General features: G+C 38.1%; 2 protein-coding genes across 6 annotated transcripts in view; one reads left to right on the top strand and one right to left on the bottom strand.

The window, feature by feature from the left end:
- Positions 1 to 721: 721 nt before the first annotated feature.
- LOC125128463 (RNA-binding protein with serine-rich domain 1-B-like) lies at positions 722 to 17,167 on the bottom strand. The gene is made up of 4 exons (XM_047782802.1): positions 17,159 to 17,167; positions 2,599 to 3,438; positions 1,957 to 2,178; positions 722 to 963 (listed from the first exon to the last, which is right to left on the bottom strand). Exons 1-3 carry the CDS (start codon positions 17,165 to 17,167, stop codon positions 2,152 to 2,154), a joined length of 876 nt encoding a protein of 291 aa, XP_047638758.1. The 3' UTR covers positions 722 to 963; positions 1,957 to 2,151.
- Positions 2,819 to 27,704, top strand: part of AFTPH (aftiphilin) — a 69,625-nt gene continuing 44,739 nt past the window's right edge. For 3 of the 5 annotated variants that reach the window (XR_007135115.1, XM_047781937.1, XM_047781934.1), the window contains exon 1: positions 2,821 to 2,948. The gene's annotated coding sequence lies outside the window, so the exon portion shown is untranslated. Of the gene's footprint in view, positions 2,949 to 6,917; positions 7,052 to 27,704 lie in introns of all 5 variants that reach the window. The other 2 variants (XM_047781936.1, XM_047781935.1) reach the window with 2 other exon arrangements.

Genomic DNA, 27,704 nt, shown 5'->3' with positions numbered 1-27,704 from the left:
ATAACTCAATCTTTTTTCTTTTAATTATTATCCACTGCTGGTGAGAAGGCAGTTAAATTGGGATACTCTGTATTTCTGGTGGTGGTGTAAATTGGTATAAGATTTTGGAAAATGAGATAAAGTGCCAATAAAACATTTACAGCCTTTTGGCTCAATCATTTTTATATTGACTGAGAGTTCCCTGGTGGCTCAGCGGGTTAAGCAGGCTAAGGCTGTAACTGCTGTGGCTCTGATCACTGCTGTAGTGTGGATTCGATCCCTGGGCCAGGAACTTCGCCTGCCATAGGCACAACCAAAAAAAATCATAAAATTAGACAAAGCCACAACACAAAATGTACATCAGCACAGTATTATTTGTAATTGTGGAAAATACCCACATATAGGATAATGGATAAATCACAGCATGTCTGCTCCATTGAATATTATGTATGCAATGAAAATCAAAGTTTTATGAAATGTTAAGCAATCAGGATGAAATGCTTACAACATAATATTAAGTGAAAAAAGGATACAAAATTGGCTTACATTATGATTACAACTTTGTAAAAAGTCTGCACAGGAGAAAAAACTAAGATTTAATACATTATGATTACAACTTTGTAAAAAGTCTGCACAGGAGAAAAAACTAAGATTTAATTTTTCTTTTCTTGATATAAAATCTTAAGTAATGTAGTTAAGGTCACATTTTTTAAAAGTAAAGAAAAACAATACTACCACTGGATCCAAATGCAATGAATTTTAATAAGTATTTTCCCCCAGATTCATCATCTTAAAAACTTTCAGAGATGCTTTCTTTTTGTAGTACCATTTCATAAGCATTGGAATGCTGTCTTCAGAATTATGTGTAAGATTACAAATTACAAGTTGGGTGGTTGCTGACCAAAGAGTGACTTAATGACTCAACTTCTATATAGATTTCTGAATTGTTGTCCTTAAGTGAATAAAATAGGCTTCTGCAGTTACCTGAAAAAAAAAAAAAACACTTTTTAATCATGTTATGCATAAAATTAGGGGAATATTATTCTGAAAGCACAGTTTTTAATGTTTTTATGTTTAAATTTATTATTTCAGTTTTAACATATTCTCGATGTAGGGTCTGCCTTAGGATTTTGTCATATGTTCTTATTCTGATATGTCTGTTTAGTAGAGCTATCAAATTAGGACAAGCATGTGTTCCTCTAAAATCAATTTACTTCCAGTGTACACACACACACACACTTTTGTTTCTTTCCTTCCTGGTCAAAATAAACATTTATAGCGATATATGTATAAGCTTATATTTATAAATACAATATTTAAGGTTTATATTTTTAAGCTTGCAACGAGCCAAGCCAGCAGGGGGCGAAATACAATAAGAATAAATTTGACAAGCCATATAGATATTTTTCTTGCTTTAGTGACTGAGCAATAACAAAAAATCCAGCACCGCCACAAAGCAATTGGTATTCTAATTTTAAGTGCTGCAGTCTGCGTATATCTTACAGCGATGAGTTGTATAGAGACAAAAGCAGGTCTATTTCAGTGCTCCAAGTTAATTTGTCTAGAACATTGCAGAGGCGGGATAAACTGTGATGAACTGCTTTTGTCCCTATCTTCCCCTGATTTGTATAATTCCTCCACTCAAAGAAGGTGGACGCTTCTCTGTGGCTGAGAGGGTGTTTTCTATCCTTGTTTTCTTTGCGTAACTGCTGAGCTTTGCTGTATTGGAATTGTTTTAAATTATTCAAATTGCTGGTGTAGGTTTGGCAAAAGTGAGCAGAATAAGCACTTCGGAAGGGCTCATGATTGCGGGATAGGACCTCGGCCTCATCATTCCCGATGGTAACAATAATCTGTGCAGCCTTGCAGTCTTGTTTTTACAGTGGCCGGAATTCTAACAGAAACTCGTTATAGACGAAAGGGAAAGGTTATAAAAAATGCAAATGATCAAGACTGATGATGGAAAAATGTTACGACCTCTGTTAAATGCGGGAGTTGATTGATTTCTTTATAGTTTCATCGAATAGTCTCTCGCAGCATCTATGAAAAACGACCACCGTCTCTATCCGTTAGCAAAATCCTCCAATTTTGTTTTTGTTGGTCTCAAAGACGATTTGTCAGTTCGGCGGCTGCTTTTCCTCTTGCTTCTCATTTTGATTTACCTCTTCTTTGTTATACATCAGCTTCCTTTTCTGTCAGCTTAAATTAAAAAGAGGAAGGAACTTTGAACGAAAAAGTCGTTTTTCGGGGCGAAAAGGGCAAGCTGATAAGTGCTCTCCAGCAGATTTTGGTGAAGAAAATAAAGTTCCGTATTTTAAAACCCTCGCAATTTTCCTTGCAGAGCAAGAGACTTAACTCGGTCCTGAGCTGAACGTTGACTTTAGCTGGCTAAGGAGCACCTGTCCCTCGCCGGGAGCGCAGCCTCAGCAGCGGCGGAGTGCAGGAGGGCGTCTTTCCCCCCACCCACCTCGATGACTCACAAGGAAGTCAAGGAAAAGGGCAGCTTGCCCGCACCCAAAATGGCGGCCGGCGCTCTGCTCGACGGCGCCTGCGCAGGGGTAAGCGTTCTGTGACACTGATTCCCCCCAAGTGTTCTCCCCCCCACCCCCCAGTACCCACCAGCGCCCGGCCCCGACCTAGCCACCTGCGCCCGGAAGTGACGTGTCGGCGGCAGCGGTTCCCCCGCTGCATGATGGGAGAGTGTGTGGAGTGGGCGGGGGGTCTCCGCGGAGGAGGAGGTGGAGGCGGCGGCGGCGGCGGAAGAGGGCGGAGGGTAATGGGATGGGGGTCTCGCGGCAGCGCTGAAACTCCGGGTGGGCGTCCATGGCGCTGCTTCGATGACAGGGCTGTGAGCAGCCTGCCTTCCGCTTTCACCAGCTCCGCGTCGGAATAGCCGGTCCTTCCCCGGGGAGCTAGTTCCTCCCCGGGCCCCTGAGCCATGCCCATCGCAGCCGCCCCGGACGAGCCAGGTAAGCGCCACCGCTCCGCTCCCCCATTGCGCGGGGGAAAAAGGATGGGGAAGCCGGCCCAGCCCGCCGGCTGGACCCTCGCCCGGCCCGGGGGCACCTGCCTGTCGCGGAGCCGGGGGCTGCGGGGACGGTGCCGGCTCTGCGGGCCTGCGGGCTCCGGGCTCGGGCTCTGTCCTTTTCCGCGGCGGGTGCGGGGACGCCGGCGGCGGCGCGGAAGCGCACGGCCCCCTCCTCGCCATCCCGGGCATCGTCCAGGAAAGTGAGAGCCCTTCCCACGTCCCCGGCTGCCGGCGGCTCGCCCTGCCCCTCCACTTCCACCTGCCCAGAGGTCTGCGCCGGCCGCTCCCTCCCGGGAGCTTGTGGAGAAGTTTGGGGCTTTGCTCCGGCTTCCTCCTTCTCCCTCCCCCTCCCTCGTGACAGGTGTAAACACTGCCTGCTTCGCCCAGGCCCGAGGCCGGCCGCGATCGGAGTCTGCTGCTTCGCAGGGTCTCTAAAGCAAGCGGCTTTCGAATCCTCCAACAGGCAGAGGAGACGGCACCCAAACTCATGCATCCCATCCTGAGAGGACCTTTTCTGTTCCTTTCTTGCACTCTTCAAGAAATCGTCTGCGTCCCCTCCCCAGACTGCGTTGGAAAAGTTGGACCATTATTTTTTTTTAAGTGCCGAGTTAGGCAGGTGCTACGTCTTGTTTGGACAGGGAACAGAGTATAGGGTGAAGAGTGGTGGGATCCTTTCATCATTAGGAAAGTACTGAGAATGACTAGGTTTTTCTCTTGTTGGTTAATGCGAGTTACAGCTTGGTTTCCTACTGAATACTTCTATTGGGGCCGAAGGAAGGACTAACCCATACGTGGAAACGTTTTACTGGGGCCGGGCGGGTTGGGGGGGCAGATGAAACAAAAGCAGTGGTTCTGTCTCAGAGTTCTCACTTTAGGAGAAGAAAAGTAAAACTTTACTTTTGAACTTAATCTTCCCTTTCACCAGCTACATTTTTCGTTCTTTGGTAGAATAGGAAAAGGAGACAGACCGTTTCATCCTTGATGTTACATTTAATTGCTGCTTAAGCTTACATTTAGCTGGTTAACCTTTTAGGCATAGATATATGGTGAATTCTAAGGGAAACAACTGTTTCAACGCTATCGTGTTGGTATGATCTATAGTTTATATTTTATATGCTTTGTCAATTTAAATGTTGGCTTTTGTAGTAGTCATTTTTAAGTCTTTGCAGAAGAACATGTGTTTAAACAAAATATCTTCTAAATTTTGTCCATGAAGGTATTTGACATGGATTAAAAAATAGACCCTGTGTAAAAATTTAACCCAGTAAATAGCACCTTTTAAATGGTCATTGGGTCGAATTCCTCTTTATGTATCATTATCTATATTAATTGATCTTCAAAGCGTAGATGCTTTTTATAGCTATCTATAAAATGCAAAGATAAATCTTTAAAAAGCTCTTGAAAGAAATTCATTAAAATTCACTTTATATGTAGAACTTTTAAGTTTTGATGTTTTCTGATCTTTGACCTAGAGACTGTTATAAAAATAACCCTATAATCAAAACAAAGAAAATCTGTCCACACTTGCATTGATGAATTTTGCAGAAATCAGTTGTCTATGAAAATCTTATAATCTAGGTGAATCCTATCTTAAGGCATCATTTTAAATTTTAATTTTTTTCTACTGACAGTTAGTTAAAAACTGGTTCAGAAAAATAGTGAAATTCTTCAAATAATGTTTGATTTTGTGTGAAATCTAACGTGCCTCCTTTAACAGTCTAAGAAGTCTTTGAATAGCATCACATTGAGAGATTATCCCTTCTTTCCCAAGCCTATACTCAAAAACTCATAAAAGGAGGACATTATTTGGGTATTTTTAAACACTCATACATTATTTAAATCAAATGTTTATATTTTAATTTAATGTAACCTACAATTTGTTAATTGAAAAGTATCTTTTTCTCTCTATGCTTAACACTTTCAATTCCTCTTTAAGTAGGCTTGTGGACCTTTCCAGTCTGAAATTAATAAATATTTCTAGTTTTTACACAACTTTGAAAAGATTTGGTGTTATATGAATTATATATGCAAATCATTTTGGTAATTAATCTTAATATATATATACTTACATATACATATACAGAATTACAGATTCCTTTGCAACTTTGTATGGTAATTACTAACATTGATATACACTACTTCCTGTGAGTGAGATTCTTTTCTAAGTAATTTATATGCAATATATTAATTCATTTAATCTTTATATCAACCCTGTAAGGAGGTGGTATTGTCCCCATTTTTGAAAAAGGAAACTGAGGCACAGAGATGATTGCCTGAAATCAAACAGCTGGTGACAGAGTCAGGATTAATAGGGTTTTTTTTTTTTATCATATTTATATACTTTTTATGTAGTTTTTAAAACATGCTAGACTATACAGTATATTTTGTGGGAATCATGTAATATGTATCAAAAGTATGAAAACATGCATTGGAATGATAAACTCCAAATAAGAGTAAAAATTACCTCTGGAGAATTGGAGAGGGATAAGGGATCTAGGAAGAGCCCATAGTTTTTCACCTGCAACTTTACTGTCCTTAAAATAAATCTTAAGCAGATTTGGTAAAAGGTTAAGATTTAATACAGTCAGGTGGTGTGTACTTGATCACTCATTATGTATATTTTTTCTAAACTTTTGCTGTATGCTTGAAATCACAATAAAAAATTCAGGTTTTTCCTCTAAGAACAAAGTATCACTCTGTCCTTCAACAGTGTATATTTTAAAAGAGGACAGGAAGAAGTTATTGTTATTTTGTGTTGATTTCCTTTAAAAATACAAAGAGCCTCTGATTTGAAAATACTTGAGTGAAGAACTGCTGCCCTCCCAGGGTTCCTCTGCAGTAACTTCCCTTGCTTGGGCTCTCCTCTGATTGCTGCCAACCATCTCAGTAGCGGGGTATCCCACTCCTAGTTTCTATTTCTGGCTTTAGCCTAGGGTAGGGCTCTAAGTCTGGATTAGACCTATTCCCTGAGAAAGGGAAAAGATCAGAAACTATCTGTGGGGAGAAAACAGGGAAGTAAGGAGTTTGGGAAAAGTGAAAAAAAAAGAGGAAAAATAGGAGATTTAAGGCTCCATCTTATCATTCTTCGGTTACCATCACCCCAGTTCCAGATAACTTGGTAAACCTTGCAGAGATAAATTGCTAATAAATTAAAAAGTTAGCTGTATGCTCAAAGCTTAATGTACAAGCACTATTTTGGTGAGTAATTCCCAGAGGAAAATTAAGTAGTTCATTAGAATAAATTCACTACATGTTCTATTTATGTAAATATTTGCAATATGCCATGAACCATTTCAACTAAATACTAACATCATGGTATGCTTTTCTCTTCATTCATATAGCAAGTACCTATTGAGCGCTCACTATATGTCAGGCCCTGTTCTAGTTGCTGGGGACACTGAAATGAACAATTTTTTTTTTTTTTTTGGTCTTTTTGCTATTTCTTTGGGCGGCTCCCACGGCATATGGAGGTTCCCAGGCTAGGGGTCTAATCGGAGCTGTAGCCACCGGCCTACACCACAGCCACAGCAACGCGGGATCCAAGCCGCGTCTGCAACCTACACCACAGCTCACGGCAACGCCGGATCCTTAACCCACTGAGCAAGGGCAGGGACCGAACCCACAACCTCATGGTTCCTAGTCAGGTTCGTTAACCACTGCGCCACGACGGGAACTCCGAAATGAACAAATTTTAAAAAAAATATAGTGCTCATAAAGCTTGAGTTTTTTGGCGTTTGTTTATTGTGTGTGTACATGCATGTTTGTGTTTGGGAATCAGAGGGTTAGAGACGGAGAGGGCACTGTTATAGGGCATCATAGCAATTCTGATGATTTGGCTTTTTACTGTGTGAGATGGGAAACTATTGTAGGGTTTTTGAGTAGAGATTTGACTTGATCTTTCTTTTAAAAGGATCTGTCCGGCTGCTGTACAAAAAATAGACTATAAGAGTACAAAAGTGGAAGCAGGAAGACTTTATTAGGAGTCGGTGACAGTGATACAGCCAAATGATCATCTTGTGATGGACACAAATGTCAAGTCTGTAGGTAGTGTACCTAAAACTAACATAATATCGTATGTCAACTTCATTTCCTAATACTGCAAAAATTGAAAATAAACATGATAGTAGTGGCTTGACTAGCGGTGTTGAGAAGTGGTAGAACACTTCCTTGAATTGGAACCTCTCTCTGATAATTTCTGCATTGCTGAACTCAGAAAACTTAGAGGTACATACTCTCTTCTGAAAAGTCCAGGCCCTCACAGCCTACTTTCCCAGCATACTGCCTACTCCCTTCATGTATCCTACATTCTAGCCTAACTCCATAATGTGACTTCCTGCTCTTTGACAGTTACTGCTTGCTTTATCTTTAGTGCCTGCCATTTCCTCTGTCAGTTAAAAGTCCTTCCCATTTCACATTCTCTTTCATGAGGTTTTTTTCTCATTTTCACTGCTCTTTCCAATCAAATGAGGTCTTTTTCTTAGAATCCTTGTAACCACATTTTACTTCATTTGATGTTTATATTCTGCCTTGCATTAATTGCTTTTACTGTTTTCTTATATTGTTCCTCCTAATTAATTATAAGTTTCTTTAAGGTTGTGACTCCATTTACTCAGTTCTACCCCTTATAGAATCTAGTAGTAGTATTGTATGTAGTAGATGCTCAGTACAGTGTATATATAATTTTAAAAAATAATCTTTTTTGGAGTTCCTGTTGTGGCTCAGCAGCTTAAGAACCTAACATAGTGTCCATGAGGATTTGAGTTTGATACCAGACCTCCCACAGTGGGTTAAGGATCCAGCATCACAAGCTGCAGCATAGGTTGCAGTTGCAGCTCAGATCCTGAGTTGCCGTGGCTGTGGCATAAGCCAGCAGTTGCGGTTCTGACTTGGACCCTAACCCGGGAACTTCCATATGCCTCAGGTACAGCCTCAAAAAAAAAAGAAAAGGAAAGGAAAAAGAAATCTTTTATTATAGAAGCATACAGAAGCATCATAGAAAACAGGCAAGAAAAAAAAAAATTCCATTACCCAGAAAGTCCACTGTTAACAATTTAATGCACATCTTTCCACTTTTTTTTTTTTTTTTTGTCTTTTTAGGGCCACACCCGAGGCATATGGAGGTTCCCAGGCTAGGGGTCCAATTGGAGCTATAGCCACCGGCCTACACCACAGCCACAGCAACGCAGGATCAGAGCCACGTCTGCGACCTGCACCACAGCTCATGGCAACACCGGACTCGTAACCCACTGAGCAAGGCCAGGGATCAAACCCGTGTCCTCATGAATGCTAGTCAGGTTCATTAACCACTGAGCCATGACAGGAACCCCTCCACACACTTTTAGTGTGTATATATATATGTACTTTTTACTGGTATGAAATCTTATCATACAGACTATTCTGTAAGTTGTTTGGTTTTAGTCAATTAGACTCCCCTTCCCATTTCAGGAAATTTTCACCTGAACTAATATTCAAGGCCATATTCAAATTTTTTTCCCAGTTGACCCCCGAATGACCCTTTACAGCTGACTTGCTCAAAGTGACATCCACTTCATATTTTTCTGGTTTTTAAAATTATGAACGTATGATATACTTTTACTATAGAAAATTTGGACAATATGGGAAGTGTAATGAAAACTGGTATGCCCCTTGATGGCAAAATCCCTCCGTTTTAAAGCCTGGGACAGAGTAACACCCAATAAATATATATTTAAAGGAATTTAAAAGAATAATGGAAGAAATGTGTCACTGGTAATCACACTGCAAAGAGAGAACTGTAAACATTTTAGTTTACATTTACTTTTGGTTTTTTCACTGTGGCTATATGAATGTCATACACACATATACATATGAATGAATCATACTGTATCTTGGTGAACAAGTTTATAGGTAAATCTTTGATTTTGTCTTTGGTTATTTCTGTAGGACTGAGTCTTAGAAGTGGAATTAATAAATGAAAGGGAAAGTCAATTGCTTTCCAAATAGTTGTAATAAAATCATTCTTACCAGCAATGGTTGAGAGCACCCATCTTCCTGTAATCTCTTCAGATGGTCAGTTAATATGCAGTTTTAAAATTGTTCACCTGTATTTTTATTTTGAATTTTGTCTTTTCAGCAGCATGAAATGTTTGCATAATTTAAAAATGTTGAAGAGTTTAAATGTGAGACATATACTTGTTGATAGAGGTTAAAATTGCTTAATGCCATGTTCTTTTTAAGATAACTCTGATAATGTTAGCAAGCTATTTAAGTACAAGAAATAGAATATTATTATCTAGAACTATATTGTATAATACAGAAGCCATTAACCCCATGAAATAAAGCTAGGTCAAAGTAAGATGTGTATTAAGTGTAAAATACACACCAGATTTCAAAAACTGATGTAAAATAATAGATTTTACATTAATTATGTGTTAATAATATTTTGGATACTTTGGGTTAAGTAAAATATTTTAAATTAATTTCACCTCATTTTTAATTGACTAGAGGAAATTTTAAATTGTGTATGTAGCTTTATTGTATTTTGATTGGACAGTGCTGCGCTAGAGCATGACAGTGACTTGTTTTTACCTATGGAAAAGAAATACGAAATGACTTCATTGTTCTGGAAAGCAGTTAATAGGTTTCTTAAAGTTACTTCCTACATTTAAGCCTGTCGGTGTGTTTTTCATAGTATGTGTAGTTTGCACAGTCATTTTCAAATTGAGTTTTTTATTACAGACTATAACTTACTGCAGTTCTTAATGTTCTGAAATATGTGTAGTAGGAGTTGGAGGAGGGTGTCAGGACACTTACTTGATTCCTATTCTAATTAATTGATTCTTCTTCTAAGAATCAAAGCATGTGTGGGCATGTTTTATGCAGTATGACTGCAGGTGCAAAGGCCCCGTAGCACAAAAGAATGTTGTCTGGCTTTCAGAAACTGAAAGACGGTCTAGTTTAGAGTATTGAAAACAACGAGGGACAGTGGTTAATGAATCTGACTAGGAACCATGAGGTTTTGGGTTCAATCCCTGGCCTTGCTCAGTGGGTTAAGGATCCAGTATTGCCCGTCAGCTGTGGTGTAGGTTGCAGACACGGCTCGGATCCTGCATTGCTGTGGCTGTGGGATAGGCCGACGGCTACAGCTCTGATTAGACCCCTAGCCTGGGAACCTCCGTATGCCACACGAGAGGCCCTACAAAAGGCAAAAAGACAAAAAAAGAAAAAGAAAAGAAAACAACGAGGGAAGGGAGGAGGAGTCTGTGATTGGAGAGATGGGAATGACTTAGACTTTATCAAAAAATTTTTTAGGAGTTCTTGTGTGGCTCAGCAGGTTAAGTATCTGGTGTTTGTCACTGCAATGGCTCAGGTCACTACTGTGGCACAGATTTGATCCCTGACCCAGGAACTTCTGCCTGCCGTGGGTATGGCCAAAAAAAGAAAGAAAAAAAAAGATTTAAAAAAATCTTTATCACAAGAAAGGAATTGATGTGATGAGATAGATTTTTTTTTAAAAAGATTGCTTGGGTTGGGCATGATTGAATACTAATCAGGGAGATGGGCCACTTCAGATAATGGCAGACCAGAATGGAGTCAGGGGAGTTGGAAAAAGGTACAGGTATTCCACAGTTGAGGGATTTATGAGATAAAAATCATTCTTTACAGATAGTGGTGGGTGGGGAGCTTTGTCAAAGATGGCTCTGAAGTATCTGGCCTAGTGACTGTGTGGGTGGAGGGGCCATCTCCCCTATTAGAGAGCCCTGGGTGAGGCTTGGGAAGAAAAGCTTGAGTTCTGTTCTTGTTAAGCCCAGTTTCAGGTCTGAGGAATTCAAGTGGGGCAGTCTATAGACAATTGACTTGTTTGGACTGGAGTTTAGGTTTGAGAGCTGGACTGCAAGGAAAAATTTAGGAATCCTAGGATGTGCTAATTAAAGCCTTAGGTGAATGAGATTGTTTAGGGGCTAGAGTTGAGTAAGATCAGAGCCTCGATAAAATCTGGAAAATTTTTTGCTGTTAATTTGAATATGTTTAATACTTTCAATAAAATTTCATTTTGTTTTGAAGCCTACTCATAAAAATGAAAGTAAGGAGTAAGTGGGATCAAATAAGTTAAATATTCTGTTTGACTTATATGTATTCAAGTAGATAATCTAGCATAATTTTTGATTATTTGGAAACATACCTTTTTCCTGCAATAGAAAACAAACTGGGATTCCCTAACATCAAACAGGCTGAGAATAATTATGAATAAGTATTGGTATCTTTGGATAGATCTAAGGAAAAATTATGTAATTATCTCCATATATACTGAAGAGACATTTTTAAAACCCGTTTCTAATTTTTTTTAACAAAACAACTTAAAATGAGGATTATTAGATAAGTCTGTAATATGATAAAACATATATACTTCAAACCAAAAATCAGTATCTTAATTAAGGGGGAACATTAGATGCCTACTATCACCACTACTACTAGTTCTGGTATTAGAGGCATTAGCCAGGATAATCAATAAGGAAACACAGAGGCATAAGAATTGGAAAGGAAAAGGTCAGACTACCCCAATGTACTTATATATAATATGATTGCATATTATACAAGGACTAAGAGCTTTCAAATTTTATAAGCATTACTCAGCAGTTAGAAAATAAAATGAGCAGAGGGAAAAAAAGCTAAAATACTTAACAATAAACCTAAAAATAAATGTAAAAACCCTACATTACCAAGTTTAGATTTTATGGGGGTTTTTTTTCTGTTTTTGCCCCCAAATAATTTTTTTTTTCCATTATACAGCATGGGGACCAAGTTACACATACATATATACATACTTTTTCCTCCCATTGTTGTGTTGCAATGTAGATTTTACGTTAAATTAACAATCCTATGTTTAGGTAATAGAAATCATTCATAAGTCGCATCTTCTTGATTTTTTAATGATTTTTATTTTTTCCATTATAGTTGGTTTACAGTGTTCTATCAATTTCTACTATACAGCAAAATGATAAGTCACACATATACATTCTTTTTCTCATGTTGTCCTCCATCATGTTGCATTATAAGTGACTAGATGTAGTTCCCTGTGCTATACAGCAGGATCTCATTGCTTATCCACTCCAAATGCAATAGTTTGCATCCACCAACCCCAAACTCCCAGTCCATCCCACTCCCTCCCCCTCAGCAGCCACAAGTCTGTTCTCCAGGTCCATGAATTTCTTTTCTGTGGAAAGATTCATTTGTGCCGAGCATTAGATTCCAGACATAAGTGATATCATATGGTATTTGTCTTTCTCTTTCATACTCACTTCATTTAGTATGAGAGTTTCTAGTTCCATCAATGTTGCTGCAAATGTCATTATTTTGTTCTTTTTATGGCTGAGTAGTATTCCATTGTGTATATATACCACATCTTCTTAATCCATTCATCTGTCAGTGGACATTTAGATTGTTTCCATGTCTTGGCTCTTGTGAATAGTGCTGCAATGAACATACTGGTGCATGTATCTTTTTCAAGGAAAGTTTTGCCCAAGAGTGGGATTGTGGGATCATGTGGTAGCTCTATATTTAGTTTTCTGAGGTACTGCTGTACTGTTTTCTATAGTTGTACCAATTTACATTTCCACCAACAGTGTAGGAGGGTATCCTTTTCTTCCCACCCTCTCCAGCATTTGTTATTTGTGGCCTTATTAATGATGGCCATTCTGACAGGTGTGAGATGGTACTTCATAGTGGTTTTGATTTGTGTTTCTCTAATAATTAGTGATGTTGAGCATTTTTTCATATGTCTGTTGGCCATCTGTATATCCTCTTTGGAGAAATGTCTCTTTAGGTCTTTTGCCCATTTTTCAGTTGGGTTGTTGGTTTTTTTGCTGTTGAGTTGTATAAGTTGTTTGCATATTTTAGAGATTGAGCTCTTGTCAGTTGCATCGTTTGAAACTATTTTCTCCCATTCCGTAGGTTGTCTTTTTGGTTTTTTTTTTAATAGTTTTCTTTACTATGCAAAAGTTTGTCAGTTTGATTAGGTCCCATTGGTTTATTTTTGCTTTTATTTCTGTTGTCTCGGAAGTCTGACCTAAGAAAACATTTGTATGATTGATGTCAGAAAATGTTTTGCTTTTGTTCTCTTCTAGGAGTTTGATGGTGTCTTGTCTTACATTTAAATCTTTAAGCCATTTTGAGTTTATTTTTTATGCATGGTGTGAGGGTGTGTTCCAGTTTCATTAATTTGCATGCAGCTGTCCAGTTTTCCCAGCACCACTTGCTGGAAAGACTGTCTTTTTTCCATTTTATATTCTTACTCCTTTGTCAAAGATTAATTGAACATAGGTGTCTGGGTTTATTTCTGGTTTCTCTATTCTGTTCCATTGGTCTGTCTGTCTGTTTTGGTACCAGTACCATACTGTCTTGATTACTGTGGCTTTGTAATATTGCCTGAGGTCTGGGAGAGTTAGGCCTCCTGCTTGATTTTTGTTCCTCAGGATTGCTTTGGCAATTTTGGGTCTTTTATGGGTCCGTATAAATTTTTGAATTCTTTATTTTAGTTCTGTGAAAAATGTCCTGGGTAATTTGATGGGGATTGCATTGAATCTGTAGATTGCTTTGGGTGGTATGTCCATTTTTATGATATTAATTCTTCCAGCCCAGGAGCATGGAATATCTTTTCATTTCTTTGAATCCTCTTTAATTTCCTTGATTAATGTTTTATATCTTTCACCTCTTTGGTCAGGTTTAGGAAGGTATTTAATTTTGGGGGGTGTGATTTCAAAAGGTATGTTGTATTTTTGTATTCCTTTTCTAATATTTCATTGTTAGTATGCAGAAATGCAACCGATTTCTGAACGTTAGTCTTGTGTCCTGCTACTTTGCTAAATTTGATCAGTTCACATAGTTTTTGTGTGGAGTCCATAGGGTTTTCTACATATGACATCTGCATAGAGTGACAATTTTACCTCATCTCTTTCACTTGGGATACCTTTTATTTCTTTTGTTTGTCTGATCACTGTGACTAGGACTTCCAATACTATGTTGAATAAAAGTAGTGAGAGTGGGCAACCTTGTCTTGTTCCAGATTTTAGTGGGAAAGCTTTCAGCATTTCTCCATTGAGTGTTATATTTGCTGTGGGTTTGTCATAAATGGCTTTTATATGTTAAGGTATGTTCCCTCTATACCCGCTTTGGTAAGAGTTTTTAATCATGAATGGATATAGGACTTTGTCAAATGCTTTTTCTGCATCTGTTGAGATGATCATGTGGTTTTTAACTTTTCTTTTGTTAATGTGGTGTATGGCGTTGACTGATTGGCATATATTGAACCATCCTTGTGAATCTGGGATGAATCCCACTTGGTCATGGTGTATGGTCTTTTTTATATGTTGTTGGATTTGATTGGTTAAAATTTTGTCGAGAATTTTTGCTTCTGTATTCATCAAAGATATTGGCCTATAATTTTCTTTTTTTGGTAGTATCTTTGTCTGGTTTTGGTATTAAGGTCATGGTGGCTTCATAGAATGTCTTTGGGAGTGTTCCTTCTTCTTCAACCTACTGGATAAGTTTAACATCTTTAAATGCTGAGTTTTTCAAAGCAAGACTTCTGGGAGTAGGATCTTTAATATTTGCATACATCTTAATGAGACCATAGTTTTTTAAATGGATGAAGTGAATAATGTTTCTGCCTCATCCACTCTCCCAAGTGGGCATTTTTTTCCACTTCTTAGTCATTGCCTATGTTTTGCAGTATTATTTTCTTCTTTGCTGTGGTTTATCATCTTACATCGTAACTGTTTATCATGTGAATGCAAAAATTCTGACCTAGAGTATTTACATATAAAACATTTCTGGGAGTTCCTATCGTGGCACAGTGGTTAATCCAACTAGGAACCATGAGGTTGCGGGTTCAATCCCTGGCCTTGCTCAGTGGGTTAAGGATCCGGCATTGCCGTGAGCTGTGGTATAGGTCGCAGACGAGGCTCAGATCCTGAGTTGCTGTGGCTGTGGGTTAGGCCAGCAGCTACAGCTCTGATTAGACCCCTAGCCTGGGAACCTCCATATGCCACAGGAGCGGCCCTAGAAAAGGCAAAAAGACCAAAAAAAAAAAAAAATTCTGCTACAGCCTCACTCAAAATCTGAAACATTAATTACTTTTCTTAAGGTTTAGGGCGTTTTGTTTTTGTTTTTGTTTTTTGCTTTTTAGGGCCGAACTCGCAGCATATGGAGATTCCCAGGCTAGGGGTGGAATTGGAGCTATAGCTGCTGACCTGCACCACAGCCACAGCAGCACAGGATCCGAGCTGCATCTGCACAGCTCATGGCAACACCGGATCCTTAACCCACTGAGGCCAGGGATCGAACCCACAACCTCATGATTCCTAGTTGGATTTGCTTCCACTGCGCCATGTTGGGAACTCCAAGGTTTTGTTTGTAATAGCTATTTATAAAAAGTGATAGACCTATCATTAAGAAATAATTTAACTGTTTTTACACTAAATATTTTAGTAGCATATTTGTTCCTTAAAAAATACACACACACACAAGAGATTCAGGTATCAAACCCAAATTTTCTCTTAGCTGAAGTCCAAACATAGAATTTGACTATTCATTATTTTTTACTTGTAGTTAAGTCACCATTTCTTCTTACTCCTTTCTATATTTCAGACCTATTCTTCTGTATCATAATGAGCCAGCAGATGATAGGTTTCTGTTTCACTGGGTTTCTGAAGTTTGAAGCACAGTGCAAGTGTTACACCTAGATGTAAAAAAAAAAAAAATACAGATTTTAATCAAGATTACCAGTGATCTTGGTTTCTCAATAGAGAAAAGTTTCTGTTGTTGCTGCTGCTATTCACATATTCATTTCCTGGTGTTCAACTGCAAATGAAACTGTGATTAATTTTTTAGATGTGTTTTTTTTCCAGGAATTCTATTAACCTTTAAATTATATACTCAATTATAAATGTTTCAAGGATTATTGCAGTAATTTAAATTGGATCCTTTAAGAAAATTTCCAAGTTTCGTTTTTAAGAAAAGTATTGCAGATTTAATGTGAACGTCTTGTTTTTGAAATCTTAAAAGGAGTTAAATTTTGTAGTGATAGTCTCAGGTAAGTATACTAACAGAACTTTAAGAACTGTTTGTACAATAAAACACTGCAAGTAAAGGAAGACTTTTTATAAAAAAAAAAGTTATTTCATTGATTTACCTATATTAATGAGTTCAGCAATGAAGTATAGAGACATTTATGTTATCTCCAGAGTTACAGAGTTCAGTAATATTTATATCCTCTAGAAATTTAACACAGTGGTTCTTAACCTTCACTAATCATCAGAATCATCCTTGAAAAATTTTTTTTTTTGTCTTTTTTGCTATTTCATGGGCTGCTCCCGCAGCATGTGGAGGTTCCCAGGCTAGGGGTCCAATCAGAGCTGTAGCCACCAGCCTCCGCCAGAGCCACAGCAACGCAGGATCCGAGCCACGTCTGCAACCTACACCACAGCTCACGGCAACGCCGGATCGTTCACCCACTGAGCAAGGGCAGGGACCGAACCCGCAACCTCATGGTTCCTAGTCGGATTCGTTAACCACTGCGCCACGACGGGAACTCCGAAATTTTTTTTTAGATGCAGATATTCAGATCCACCTAGTCTATAACAAACCAACAAACAAAAAAACACCACAAAGCTAAGATTGAGACTCATTGGTTTATAGCTTAATAGGGGAGAGAAACATAGAAATAAATTTGATTCATTTGTTAAGTGTAATAAAAGAGATAGATGTAAAGAAGAATCAGTTCAGTCAAGCAACCTGACGTAATGAAAAGAATACTGATTTTTTAAATTTTAGAGCCCTACTTTCTGTACTTATTCTTTGTGGGGCCTTGAGCGGGTGTTGACCTTTCTGAGCCAGTTACTTCATCTAAAAATGGATGATTGAGATTAATTAGATAGTGTATGAATAAGCATCTTGCCCAGTTCCTATCACATAATAGCTTGATAAATATTGGTGATATCACTTCACTGAAAATTCTCTGCCTAAATAGGGTTTTGAAAGCTTAGCAAATGAATTCTCTAGACAGATAAGAATAGTAAATTAGAAGAAATGGCATATGTGACAACCTAGAGGTAACATGGTGCTAGTGGAGGAACCAGGAGGTAGTTTTGTCTGGCTGGAGGCAAGAGGAGCTACCTTAGCCATGCTGATTAAGATAAAGGGTTTCAAGTGGACTGCAGGAATCCTGGCCAAAAATAGGGAGGCCCTGAAATAAGGTATTAGTCGAGGGATGTTAAATGCAGTAAGAGATGTTAAGGACTTAATTTGTGGTTGATTTAACTTGAAGAGGGGAGATGGCAAAGAAGGAGCAATCAGAGGTAATTGGATTTCTGGACTCAGAATTCAGAATATTGTGTATGAACAAGTGGTTTCTGTTTGTTCTTTAAGTGGAGGTTGACTTCACTTTTGGAATTGGAGAATAGGAGATGTAATTGGGACATCCAGGTAGAGATATTCAGAAAGGCATTTGGGTAGGCAGAGGTTAGTCAGCCACAGATAGATGGAGGTTCGGGCATTATGATCAGATAATATTAAACACAAGGGAGAAGAGATCTCTCAGGGCTAAGGATATATATAAAGAAGCCAAGTCTTGGGGAACATGGACTTTTATGAGGCAAGCAGAAGAAGCAGCTCTGTTGAAGAGAAAGAAAGTATATGATAGACAGGAGGAGAATCAGGAGAGAATGCCTATTTAGAAACGCTTTTTCACTTAAAAATATGCTTTAGACACCTTTCTCTGTTAATAATACAGCTTTATGTTTTTTTAATGGCTGTACTTTCTATTTACCTAATTCCTTATTGATAGATATTTGTTTCCAGTTGCTTCTTTAAAAACAAACAATGCAGTAAATAAGATTTTGTGGAAATATATTTACATACTTAATGTATCTGTAGGATAAATTCTCGCAAATGAAATTGCTTAGTCAAAAGAATATGAATTAAAAATTTTGGTATATTACTAAATCGCCTGGAACATGTGAACCAATATATACTCCCACCAATAGTGCCTTTATTTTTATTTTTAAAGTGGCTTGCTTCCTAGATTGGGAGTTGTATGAATTTGAAAACTAAATAATATTTATTACTTATTATTTTTATGCAAAATTGTATAAAAAGTAAGGGAATCCTTTCATTTTAGCAAATTACTTAGTTCATTCAAATAGTATAATTTAAGGAGTTACCATTGTGGCTCAGCAGTAATGAACCCCGCAAGTATCCATGAGGATGCAGGGTTTGATCCCTGGCCTTGCTCAGTGGGTTAAGGATCTGGTGCTGCTGTGAGCTGCGGTGTACGTCACAGATGCAGCTCGGATCTGGTGTTGCTATTGCTGTGGCTGTGATGTAGGCCGGTGGCTGCTGCTCCCATTCAACCCCTAGCCTGGGAACTTCCATATGCTGTGGGTGCTGCCCTAAAAAGAATAGTAATAGTAATTTAAGAATGCATTTTGTCCTTATAAGCACCAGATCAAGGAAGAGTTCTTTGTTTTAAAAGAAACTCTGTTTCCTTTTCTTATATGCTGGAATAATTGGATTTAGAGGAAGTGGATCCAGAAGGAAAGAGAATGATAGTATTATTGTGAGGTGAATTAACCTTGAACAAAATTGATGCATGTAAACAGTTTTTGTGTTGTAGACATGACATTACCAACAAAAATTCTATGCTAAGTTTGTTCACAGAAATATTTTGATTGACTCTTTTATCTTATATAAACTTTAAGCATTGGCTCCAAGACTTTAAAATGAGTTATTCTTGAAAAGCTGATCATAAAAGGGTCACTGTCTGAAAAAATACCCAGAGTAGAAATACTGTAGAAGTTTTAAATTGCCCTAAATTGTTCTGTTTACATAATTTAAAGGTTAAAAACTATGGACAAATTCCACAGCTGTTTTTATTTTGTTTAATTTCCTGACATTGTTCACAATATCTATATGGAAGGACCCACTGCTTTTTTTCTAACATTATGATACTCTTATCATAATGTTAGGAAATAGATGTTAATTTTGGTCATTTCCTCTAACTCTTTAGTATTCTTTTTGTCAGACTTTTTTTTTTTGGTTTGGGGGGTTTTTTAACTTTGGGTTATGACTTATTTCTGGTTTGTAAAATTAATTTGGGGGTCATCACCAACTTCTAAGAAAAAACTGAAATAGAACTCAAAATATCAAGAGTATACAGAGAATAAGGGTAAATACCGTTTGGTAAGTTTTTTTAATGTATATTTTTTATGTGAGTTACAGAGGGGAAATTTTTGAAAAATTGTGCTTTATATGATAGGCTACAACTCAAATTATTTCTAACCAAAGGTGTGATACTACATTGCAAATAGTAAATGTTAACTTTTTTTTTTTTTTTCTTTTTTATCCCTTAGCCTTTCTACCTCTCAGGAGAAGGTAAAACTTTAAACCAAGCAACAACACCATTGAAAGGTCAACCAGCTAGAAATCTGTTTGTCATGAGAATTCCTTCCATAGTTTTCATGAAGTTATCAGTACAGATAGATCCACCTGTGGTATTACTTTTTTTTTTTTTTTGTCTTTTTAAAGCCATTTCTTGGGCCACTCCCGAGGCATATGGAGGTTCCCAGGCTAGGGGTCTAATGGGAGTCGTAGCCACCAGCCTACACCAAAGCCACAGCAACTCGGGATCCGAGCCGAGTCTGCAACCTACACCACAGCTCATGGCAACGCCGGATCCTTAACCCACTGAGCAAGGCCAGGGATGGAACCCACAACCTCATGGTTCCTAGTCAGATTCGTTAACCACTGTGCTACGACGGGAACTCCTGATATTACTTTTATGTAACACACACACAAACTCTCATGAGCACTATTTTGGAATGTGTCTACATTTGATTTCTGATATACAGACCTTTTGTTTTAAGATAATTTACCCCAAGAATGCCATTATATGCTATTGTCTGTGGATAATTTATGACTTTTTAAAACTGATTCATTGTCTGGTTTCCTTCTGTTTCTTCACATGTCTCTAGGTCATCTTCTCAATTGATGGGTGGTCAGGGAACAAATTAAAGTAAAACTAATAGTACATGGGAAAGATAAAATTTGTGAGGTAAATCTGCTATTACATAGGTCATATTTTAAGGCCAAATTTGTGGGTTTCAGATTATCTAGGACATTGCTTTCTTTCTCATTAGTTCAGATAATAATTGAATTCTAACGGCATTTGGTTTATAACTTTTGCTTGCTTTCTCATTAGCTCAGATAATAATTGAATTCTAACTGCATTTGGTTTATAACTTTTGCTAGATGCTTTTTTCTCTAAAAAGTGGATTGTTCTCATGGTAGGCATTTATGAGAGAGCAACACTGTCAGGAAAAGGGCAACTACCAAGAGTTTGACAAGGTGTATACATATTTTAGTTACAGACTAAAATGGTGTCTGTAGTTTTGAAAGCCCACAAAGTAGGGTTTGGGGGGTTTTTTTGTTTGTTTTTCCCAGAATACCTTGGGCTTTTGAGGTTTAACTCAGCAGTCTTGACCAGAATGCTAATTTAAAACTTTACAGCTGATTGCAAAATCTGTGGGAAAATTTACTTAAAGTAGTAAAGAAAGTTTCTGGGAACAGAGAACCAAGAGCAAGGGAAATGAGTTAGCTGTCCAGAGTAGTGTCACACTCTGGTGACACCAGCTGACACCTCCACATATGCTGAGAAACTGCCTCAAATTGAGGCAGATATTTATGTTAGCCGGTCTGTTAAAAATACATGAACAAATGTCCTTTGGCTTTTTTCCCCCCAGCTGCATGTAAGTACTGCCCCTCTCCACATGCTCCTTCCTCAGACAGGTTGCAGCACAGATGATTGGATTTATTTTCTTTCACCTGTGTCATATTTCAGGTCAGTCTCTCTCAGATCACACTTCCTTGCCTTGATTGAACTTAGATATTTCCTAACTTATTTGGGGAAGCACGAGGAGACCAGAGCTAGGGTTGTAAGAAATCCAGCGGGGGCATGGAGGAGGAAGCAGCTCAAGAGAAGTCAGTGCACCAAATGCCCCAACAGGAACAAAGGTAGTCTATTCAGTTCTTACTGTGAGCCAGCTGCTGAGGATACAGTGGTCAGCAACAGAGGCCTGTGCCTGCACAACCTTTCTAGTCTTTTGAGTTCAAGGAGAGTAACTCTAGCAAGAGCAGTTTCAGTAGATGGAAGGGTGGAAGCCAGATTGTGCTGGGCTGAGGAGTGAGTGGGAGGTTAGGAAGAAGAGATAGTGCATAGACAGGGCCCTTTCGAGAAGCTTGCTGGTGAGGAGGAGGAGAGCTAAAAGGGCACAGAAGGGAGGGTTTTGTTTTGTTTTGCTCTGATTTGTTTGAGGATGGAAGATTCTTGAACGTTTACAGGCTGATGAGACAGCATCGGTGGAGTAATGGAGAAATTCACAAGAGCCCCCCTGAGCAAGCAGTTGAGAAAGAAAACAGAAAGTCCAGGGGTTATCTGTAGTCAGTACTTGTGGATGTAAGCAAGATTTCAGTGAAGGAGCATGAAATTGAAGTAGTTTCTGCTTTTAGATTCTATTTTCATAGAGTTTCAGGGATATTAGAGTGGAAAATTTAGAGTGGCTAATTTATTCTGCAGCTGTGTAAGAGCAGAGGGTACTAAGGAGTAAAAATGGTTTTCTGAAGGCTAATGCATATGCCCTCATTGCTGCTTCTGTTTTGCTGCCTTTGTTATCAGCAATTGTCTAGTGTCATTTATTCAATTTCAAGTTGAAGTACTTTTGGGGAAAAATAGCTGGGAAACTCACATATAGTCAGTTGATATGGCAAGTTAAAGCTAAAACAGTTTCTAATGTTTTTATTTATCGTATTTAGTTTTTGCGGTGAAACCATACAAATACAGGTAAAATACGGTATGAATTTGTGTAGAAGCTTAAAATATACAGTGAAAGAAAAGCTCTTAGGCATTTTTGAAAACCAGCTTCTATAAAATGATAATTCTTATTGCTGTTTAGTAACATTCGATGAACAGTGAGTGTGTGTTGCTGCTTACATTGTCATTTACCTTTTGTATAGGACATTTCTAATTTTGTGATTCATCCTTACATTGAAACCAGGGAAGACAGATAATTGGGTTGTCACTTGGGCAGTCTGGCTTTTTGAGGGTGATCAACTTAGGCATACAGATATTTTCCTGCTTATTTTAATTGTTTACCACATTTTTAGCACTATGTACATTAATATTGAAACGAGAGTCACTTCTTGGCATTTTTGTTGGTTTTACTTTCTTCATCTTAGCTTGTAAGCATCTTTTTCTCCTTCTAAATTATTGTGGAAGTTTCAGAAACCTTTTCCTGAACAATCCAGAAACCTTTTAAGGAAGATTCTTGTAATTCTAATATTTGCTGTCAATTATTTCTGCCATAAGACATTTTTCAAATATTTTATTAGCTTGTGACTCACTCACCACTTACTAGTTACACTACCATGTGGTTATTCAACCTCTTTAAGACTTTATTTCTTCATCTGTAAAATGAAGATAATTCCTATCATACCATAGTGTGAGGACTAAATGAGACAATTTATGAGTGCTTTTCACATAGTATTGACATATAGTAAGCACTGGATGAATATTCATATTGTTATTGAAGGAAGCAGATAATGAAAGTACATAGATTATGCTATTTAACAGATATTTTAAATAATACTGCATACTGTTGATATTGTTGATACTAATGATGTCTTGGGTTTTTAAATTGGCAGGTTCTAAGGAATTATGAGATCTCTGAAAAATAATCATCTTTGGGATTGTGGAAGTTTGATTAAGTAGACTTAAAGTTTGCAGCCTGTGTTGAAAGGAGGATGATAGTTCTAAAAATAACCACCACCACCTTTCTCAATTCTTTACTAAACTTCTGTTTGTAGGGCCTCTCTTGGTTGTGTTAGCCGCCATTGAGTTAATATGCCAAGGACAAACCACTCAAAAAGAGAAAAGAAAATCATCATTTTTGTAGATTCTAAATTTTAGAGGCATGAAAAATTTTGTGACATCATGATCTAGTCATCTCTAGTCATCATCTCTTTTTGAAAATAAAAAGTTAACTAAAATTTAAATCTTCATATGGCTCAGAAGGGCTTTTCCTTTTGTTTCTTTATGACAAGGTGATTCTTTAGCAGGAAGGTAGGCTGGGCAGATTCATTGACAGTACATTTTGATAGTATCTTAAAGCTCCCATGAGGATGTTACTGCAATAATTTGAACTACAATAGCAGGCAAGATTTGTGATGCAAATTGATGTTGTTAATTGCTTATAAAATATTTTCATTCATTTTTGTAAAGAAAACACAAATTAAAAAAAAATTTTTTTACCCACCCAAATGATTTAACAAATGATAAAGTATAAACCTCAAACATATTGTGGTAAAAAGGTAATGAGTGTGTGTGTGTGAGAGAGAGAGAGATCCATTAAATAAACCTTTCTAGTGTGGTTTGTACTGTTTAAGTCAGTAGCATAACTTCAGATACAGGTTTTTGTCTTTTTCCTTTTCTTACCACTCATGTCCCTGCTTTTATCCTTTACCACCACTCTCTACCTCCATCCCAGTCCTTATAAAAATAAGTTTGAAGTGAAGGGTCCTTGGTATAACTGAATTTTGTCATTTAGAAGTACTATCTGGACTTGAAAGTTGATGTACACATTGATGCAGCTGGGCTGGTGTCCTGTAAAATATGGGAATTTCTCTCTGGTGAGTTTTTAGCTTGTCTGGAAGGAACTCTCAATGTTTGATTCTGGGAGATCCCTAGAGGGCCTCTTAGAGACCCCACCACTACCATTAAATGTGAGCCTAAGGATCCTTGGAGTAGTTAACACTTTGTATGTGTGATGGAGTGAGAGGGTTGGTCAAGGATTAATAACTCTCTCTTAGAGGAATGTGTAGAATCCTTTCTGTCCCAACCAGGCATCTTCTTAGCTTTTCTTCTTGTAGTCTTTCCTCCAACTTGAAAGTATCTACAGCCAGTGTACTTCACAGTGCTGCTAAGAACTTCTAGGTTGCATTCTCCTATTCTGCTTCAAAACCTCCATCTTTTAGTGGACTGGCACTGGTCTGTCTTTTTTTTTTTTCCTTTTTTTTTTTTTTTGGTCTTTTTGCCTTTTCTAGGGCCTCTCCTGCGGCATATGGAGGTTCCCAGGCTAGGGGTCTAATCAGAGCTGTAGCTGCTGGCCTAACCCACAGCCACAGCAACTCAGGATCTGAGCCTCGTCTGCGACCTATTCCACAGCTCACGGCAATGCCGGATCCTTAACCCACTGAGCAAGGCCAGGGATCAAATCTGCAACCTCATGGTTCCTAGTTGGATTCATTTCTGCTGCACCACAACGGGAACTCCCAGTACTGGTCTCCTATGGTCTCAGTGCTTCAACCTTGGGCATTGTTTCATATTCCCTAGGGATTAGTTATAGAAATTAGAAATAAAGTCAACTTCATATATCTTTAATGTGGTTAGTAATAGTTTTCTTTTTTTGCTTTTTAGGGCTGCACCTGCAGCATATGGAAGTCCCCAGGCTAGGGGTTGAATCGAATCAGAGCTGCAGCTGCTGGCCTGTGCCACAGCCACAGCAACACGGGGTCCAAGCCATGTCTGTGACCTACACCACACCCCACAGCAGCACTGGATCCTTAACCCACTGAGCAAGGCCAGGGATTGAACCTGCATCCTCATGGATACTAGTCAGGTTCTTAAGCTGCTGAGCCATGACAGGAACTCCCGGTAATAGTTTTCTTAAATGACTTTTATTCTTTCAATGACCTTTTAAAAGTATATGCAGAGTCATATAAATGTTTGTGCCAACTAAGCAAACTTTGGCTTAGATTTAGTTAAAGGTAGGTTATGATTTGAGCCACAGACTTGGTGAAAGTTCAAATGCAATGATAGTTAATAACTTACTGAGTGCACAGAATGTGCTAGATACTGAAGGTCTGTTACCTATAATCCTTACAACAGCACTGAAAGGTAGGGACTGCTAGACCCTTTTTATAGATAGGAAACTGAAGGAGGCAAACTCACTCACATAGTAAACGGGGAAACTGGAATCTGAACCTAGGCTCTGTCTATGGCCATACCACCCTGAAAGCACCTGATCTTGTCTGAACCTAGGATCTGACTCCAGATCCAAGATCTTTTTCCCATATCATACTACCTCTTGAGACATACTTATATAGCCCTAAGTCCCAGAATAGGGAGTTCCCGTCGTGGCTCAGTGGTAACGAATCCAATTAGTATCAATGAAGACACGAATTTGACCCCTAGCCTTGCTCGGTGGGTTAAGGATCCAGCTTTGCCATGAGCTGTGGTGTAGGTCACAGACGTAGCTCAGGTCGTGCTTTGCTGTGGCTGTGGCACAGGCCAGCAGCTACAGCTCCGATCTGACCCCTGGCCTGGGAACTAGCATATTCCACAGATGCGGGCCTAAAAAGACAAAAAAAAAAAGATTCAAGAATAAGGTAAGGTATAAATAAGCAAAAAATTTTTAATAGGATGGTATAGTTATAAGTATGGTCATATATTCATTCACTTGTAACATAGCTCCTGTTAAGTATGTTGATTTTCTGAGAAACACATTTTGATGTATAGCATGCACAGAGCAAAGCATGTAAATCTTAAGTATACAATGAGACGAATTTTTACAGAAGTATGTACCCATGTAACTGTTACCCAAATCAAGAGATAATCTTGTCTCAATTAGCATCCAGCAGGCTCTTTTATGCCCCCTTCCAGTCAATACTTTACCCCCTGTAAATAATTACTATTCTGAATTACCACCACAGATTAGTTTTGCCTGTTTTGAACTTCATAGAAATGGAATCATACAGTGTGTATTTTGTGTGTATTTATCTTCTTTCTTTTACATGTTATGTTTGTGATAGTCATCCATGTTGTTGCATGTAGTAATTCATTTCAGTGCTATGTATGTTTATATCATGGTTTCTTTTAACCATTCTCCTGTTGATGGACTTTTGCGTTATTTTCAGTTAAGAATAAAATTGTCATGAACAGTCATGTACATGTCTTTTAGTGCATATGTATACTCACTTTTGTGTAGTAGAAATCTGGTATAGTTTTAGTGGATAACTACCAAACAGATCTCTAGGTAAGTATAGTAGTTTACATTCGCATCATCAACGTGTGATCATCTCAGTTGATCCACGTCTATACCATCAGTGGCTATGGTTTAAATTGTTCTGATTTTAGCCATTCTGGTAGATGTATAGTCGTGTCTTGTTACAATTTTAATGTGCATTTCCCTGATGACTTTTCATATGTGTATTGGCATATCCTTCTTTGTGAAATAACTCTTTTATTTAAATATTTTGGCCATTTTTCTTTTAAGTTGTCTCACATTGATTTGTGGGAATTTTTTGCATGTTCTGAATGTGAGTTCTCCAATAGTTACTTGTATTGTAAGTATCTTCTCCCAGGCAGTGGCTTGCCTTTTCACTCTTTTAATATTGTTCTTTTGATGAACAGAAATTTTTTTAATCTTAAGTCCAATTTATCAGTTTTTCTTTTGTGATTACTGCTTTGTTTCTTATTTAAAACATCTTGCCTTCACTAAAGTCATGAAAATAATCTGAGTTATCTTCTAGAAGGTTGATTGTTTTCTTTCACTTTTGTTTTCTTTCACAACTACCATCTGTATGAAGCTGACTTTTGATTAAGGTATTAGGTAGAATCGAAGACTTTTCTCCCAATTGATCTAGGACTATTTGTTGAAAAGACTTTTCTTTCCCCACCATACCCCACTGGCATCTTTGTTATCACATGGCTGCATAGGTTTTAAACCAAGACTTAGTATCTGGTAGGTGAGGTCCTCCAACTTTGTTCTTCTTGAGAAACTATTTTTAAATGGCCATATTGTCTTAGATGATAGTCAGGCCCATCCCTCTTTTCATTTCTCCACCTTCTCAAGACCACCCTGCCACTTAGCCCCAGTGCTTATAGCCTAGAGACTAACCATCTTTTTTTCCAAGACCATTTCAGATTTGAGGCTAGAATTCCATAAGCAAATGCAGCTCTTCTTCTTATGAGAGATTAATACTGAATCACCTTCATTCATTGTATCACTTGTTACCCCGGCTGCTGCTCTGGTACAGGGCTGCTCTGATTACCTTTAGGACACCCCATTTACTACTCAGTCATGAGAGCCTTGTCTATACTGTGGCTTGAATCTTTCCTGGATACCCCCATTATTTACTCTTCTCTAATAGGTCTTAGAGTAAGCAGACCAAAAATGGCAAGTTGAGGACACCCCTTTCCCTGCAGACACACACACATACACATATGTGCTTGTTAAAGTTGTAAAGAAATTGGATGACTGATTAGGACTCCTTGTGTGTGGAATAAGTAGTCCATTAAGAAGGATGAAGAAAACACTTATTGAAGTAGTTGGGTGCCAGGCACAGTGTTAAAGTAGCTCATCTACCTTTTTTTATTTTTCCGTTAAAGTAGAAAGGGCTACTTAAAATCCATATTTTCCTGTGTGAAAAAAATGAATTTGTCTAAACCAGACCTAATATGAAAATTCATTATACAAATAATACTTTAGTTAACAATGAAAAAAATACATTTCAGTTAACAAATTTTACTGAATTGGCCTAACTGCAGAAGAATTTTCTGGAAAATTTGAGTTCTCCTCCACACTGGCTGGTTGGCATTCTTGGCTGAAAC

Source organism: Phacochoerus africanus, chromosome 5 (genome assembly GCF_016906955.1).
Source record: "Phacochoerus africanus isolate WHEZ1 chromosome 5, ROS_Pafr_v1, whole genome shotgun sequence".
Lineage (NCBI taxonomy): Eukaryota > Metazoa > Chordata > Mammalia > Artiodactyla > Suidae > Phacochoerus > Phacochoerus africanus.
The sequence above is the reverse complement of the archived record's forward strand: the minus strand, read 5'-3'. Positions and strand labels throughout refer to the sequence as shown.

What these genes read in the sequence shown, in the direction of transcription:
- LOC125128463 (XM_047782802.1), bottom strand. An exon ending in TAGGTCGGGGCCGGGCGCTG is followed by an intron (nt 2,179 to 2,598) that starts GTGGGTACTGGG and finishes TTTTAATTTAAG; the next exon opens with CTGACAGAAAAGGAAGCTGA.